This window comes from Chlorella variabilis, assembly GCF_000147415.1.
Source record: "Chlorella variabilis unplaced genomic scaffold CHLNCscaffold_14, whole genome shotgun sequence".
Taxonomy (NCBI): Eukaryota; Viridiplantae; Chlorophyta; class Trebouxiophyceae; order Chlorellales; family Chlorellaceae; genus Chlorella; species Chlorella variabilis.
This window is the reverse complement of record NW_005435074.1, coordinates 942621-946054: the sequence shown is the minus strand read 5'-3', so window position 1 is coordinate 946054 and position 3434 is coordinate 942621. Positions and strand designations below refer to the sequence as shown.

General features: G+C 60.6%; 1 protein-coding gene across 1 annotated transcript in view; it reads right to left on the bottom strand.

Annotated features, from left to right (window-relative positions):
- The window catches only part of CHLNCDRAFT_25065 (hypothetical protein), a gene marked incomplete at both ends in the record, with an annotated part of 4214 nt that extends 2117 nt beyond the window's left edge, over positions 1-2097 (bottom strand). Inside the window, 8 exons of the mRNA XM_005846277.1 lie at positions 487-544; positions 645-721; positions 814-934; positions 1040-1168; positions 1280-1390; positions 1488-1585; positions 1639-1708; positions 1835-2097. Of these exons, the coding sequence (XP_005846339.1) occupies positions 487-544; positions 645-721; positions 814-934; positions 1040-1168; positions 1280-1390; positions 1488-1585; positions 1639-1708; positions 1835-2097 (927 nt within the window). The remainder of the gene's footprint in view (positions 1-486; positions 545-644; positions 722-813; positions 935-1039; positions 1169-1279; positions 1391-1487; positions 1586-1638; positions 1709-1834) is intronic.
- Positions 2098-3434: the final 1337 nt, after the last annotated feature.

The following is a 3434-nucleotide window of genomic DNA, read 5'->3' as shown; positions in this document are numbered from 1 at the left end:
GTGCCGAAGCCTTGGCGATTCTATTAGGCGTTCCCGAAGGAATTGGCTTGGATTGGCGCTGAGCCGGTCAGCTATGCCGCGTTTGTCCTTCACAAAGTTTCGACATGGGAGGAATCGAACCTGTGCCCTCTCGGAGGGTTTAGACGCTAGCTCCAGCGCCTTCAAAGAAGGCCTTTCTTAGCCGCGGCCTATGTTGCAAGCTAGTTCTTGCTTTACCAATTCCTTCGGGAACGCCTAATAGAATCGCCAAGGCTTCGGCACAGGCCTCCCCGGGACCCATTCACTACTAGTGGGGGGTACTGCACTTGGCGCGTCGGGCAGATCAAATAATGGTCTAAAGCTAGACGTTAAAACCGGGAAGTGAAGCTTGTGGAGGCTCTTCCCCACCTTTACCTTTACCTTTTTACCAGACTTTAAGCCCACACAAGCAAGCAAAACAAGCAAGGCAATTGCCACGACGCGACCAAAGCACAAGCTAGCATGCACCTGGGTAGCGCACGGGAAGGCCATGTCAATGCTCGTTTCAATCTCCCAGGGCTTTCGCCTACAGCAGCGAAACAATAATTATGTTAGTCATTTCAGGTACCTGGCGTCCAACTGGCTGTCACAAACGACTTGAACTAAGGTTTATCAGCCATTCCCACCTGTCCCCAAAATACTGCACGTTTTCAGACGTGTACTCAGCCAGGCTGCCGTTGTGGCTGCGCTTGATCGCCACGATCTGCCAACCATGAGCAACACTTTGTGACGTGTTGCTAATTAGCCCCTTGCTCTCCACAGCAGCCACACCGGGAAATGCGGCATGCGTCTCACCTGGTCCAGCTGCTCCTGACTGAAGCCATCTTTCTCGTAAATGTAGCCTTTGCTGTCACTCATGGCCAGCACCACGCCGCCCTTGTCGATCAGCTTCATTGCGCAGAAGGTGGCCACGTTCCTGCCCACAGGCAGGTCGTGGCATAAGGGTGGGGGCAGCGGCAGGAAAGGGGGCAAGCAATCGCAAGCCAGGGCAGCAGCCTTGAGAATGCGGCAGCGACCTCACCCGCTGCCAGACACGATGCAGCGCTTCCCCTGCAGCCCATCGCCCAGGTCTTCCAGCATCGCCTCGGCAAAGAACACAGCACCAAACCCCGTGGCTTCTGGCCGCACTTCGCTGCCCCCAAAGTCCAGCCTGCACAGGGAGAGGGCCACGCTGACAAGGGGTGGGTGAGCGGGGAAAGAAAGGTGGCTGGTTGCGCAAGGCCTGCATGGCTGAGGCTCGCTCGCAGCAGCTGCAGCGCACCCTTTGCCCGTCAGTGAGGAGGTCCACAGGCCCGTCAGGCGCTTCCATTGCCCAAACAGGTAACCGATTTCCTTGGCACCCACGCCAATGTCGCCGGCCGGAATGTCCGTCCTGCCAGTCAGGATGGCAGCAGAGCCTGGTCTGGGAGGCAGGGCAGGAGGCAGGAGGTTGAAGGGCAGCCGGCCTGACCACAAGATTCGGTGCGCACCTGCCGCCGATGTACTTGTACAGCTCGGTCATGAACGACTGGCAGAAGCGCTGGATCTCACTGTCAGACTTGCCTTTGGGGTCAAAGTCGGAGCCGCCCTGCACCGATGCCAATGTGGCTCAAAGTAGCTCACAACAGCACAGCAAACAACTCTGCGACCACTTGCCTTGCCAGCCCCCATCGGCAGCGTTGTCAAAGCATTCTTGTACATCTGCTCGAAGCTGCCGCAGCTTGGTGCGGCGCGAATGGGCACATGGGCAAACTCAGCTCATCTGGTGTACGGAAGCAACTCAGATCGGCGGCCCGACTGTGGCTGCCCCCGCCCCGACCCCTTGCGCAGCGCTCACCCCAGGAACTTGATGATGCTCAGGTTCACCCCATCCCTGAAGCGGAGGCCGCCCTTGTAGGGACCAATGGCGGAGCTGAACTGTACCCGCCAGCCGCGGTTGATGCGCAGCACGCCGCTGTCGTCCAGCCAGGGGACGCGGAAGGTGATCTGGCGCTCCGGCTCGCACATGACCTCAAATGCCTTGAGAAGCTCGGGACGCCGGTCAAACACGGGCTGCAGCGAGGCGCCCACCTCCTTGACCGCCGCCAAGAACTCGTCCTGCAGTGCGCAAAGGCAAGGTAAGGCGACCGGTATGGCTGAGACATTGCAGCTGGACGAAGTTTCAGTTCGCAGAGAGGCGGCGCCTGGCAGGCGCACCTGGTCGGGGTCGCGCGCCGCCACCGCCCCGAGCACGCTGCGCAGGCCCTCGTGCGAGATGCCCTCCAGGAACGGATTCCCGTCGGCTGCCTCCTGCTGCTGCTTGACCTGCACAGTGCAGGTGAAGGTGTGTCGAATGTGGCAAACAGGTGGGTGAGGGGTGCACCAGACCAGGCAACACAGCAGCAACACAGCAGGCGTGCCTGGGAGGTTGCCATCATGTTTGTGGTGACAATAAGGAGAAGTATTGGTGGCTTTGATAGTGCTGACATCAGCAGATGCCCACCTCTGGAAAGGGTGCCTCCTGCACTCCACCAGGCTCTCTTGAGGCAGGATGGCAGCCAGCCTCCATCTGAAGGTGCACAGCGCCAGCTTAGAGCTTGCTCCTGCCCCAGACTCTGTGTACTTCTGTGTGGCAGAGGTCGAACAGCACAGGCTGCACACCAGCAGCAGCCCCATCAGCACGAGTCAAGGGAGCACATTCATTTCCTGGGAGGAGGTGAGGTGCGGCGACAGGTCTGTCGAGCGGCGGCAGGGCACCGAGAGGGTCCGCCGCGGCGCACGCCGCCTTGCCCCATTCATATTCCTGCAAGCGTCGACCCTTGCCCCACAGGACCTGGAGTGTCCAGTAAGCCGCCCCCACGCACAGCGCCTTAAGCTGGTGCTGTTCCGCCCCGCCGGCGGAGACGGGCACGAGTATGTGGCGGCGGGCAGCCTTGGGCTGGATCCCTTCCTGGAGAGCGACACACACAGGCACCGCATCTCCTTGCCTGTGGTGGATGAGGTGGGGAAGCACGCGGGCGAGGTGGCTTGTGTGGGCTTAAAGTCTGGTAAAGCAAGAACTAGCTTGCAACATAGACTCCCCGCCGAAACGGGACGGGAACCGGGCGAAAGCAGAGAAAGCAATAAAACAGGGGTGGAGCAAGGCGACATGCAACGCAAGCAGCTGACAGGGCACGCATCGAAACGTGTGTATGACTGGCAAAGTGGCATGGCGCATTGGGGAGAAACGCAACGGTACGGGAGCATGGGCTGGCCAAACGGCAGTGCGGAACGCTAGGTCACTAGAAAAGCAGGGAAAGGCGCACTATGTATGCAATGAGGGCAGCCCCGGCTCGGGGCCGTTGAGAAAGCAGTGGGCGGGAGGGGGGAGGCCCCGGTGTGGGCGGGCCCCATCGAGGGGGGATGGGGGCGCGCAAGCGGCCAGATGGGGCGGGGCGCGGGCGGCAGTGGAGTCCTGC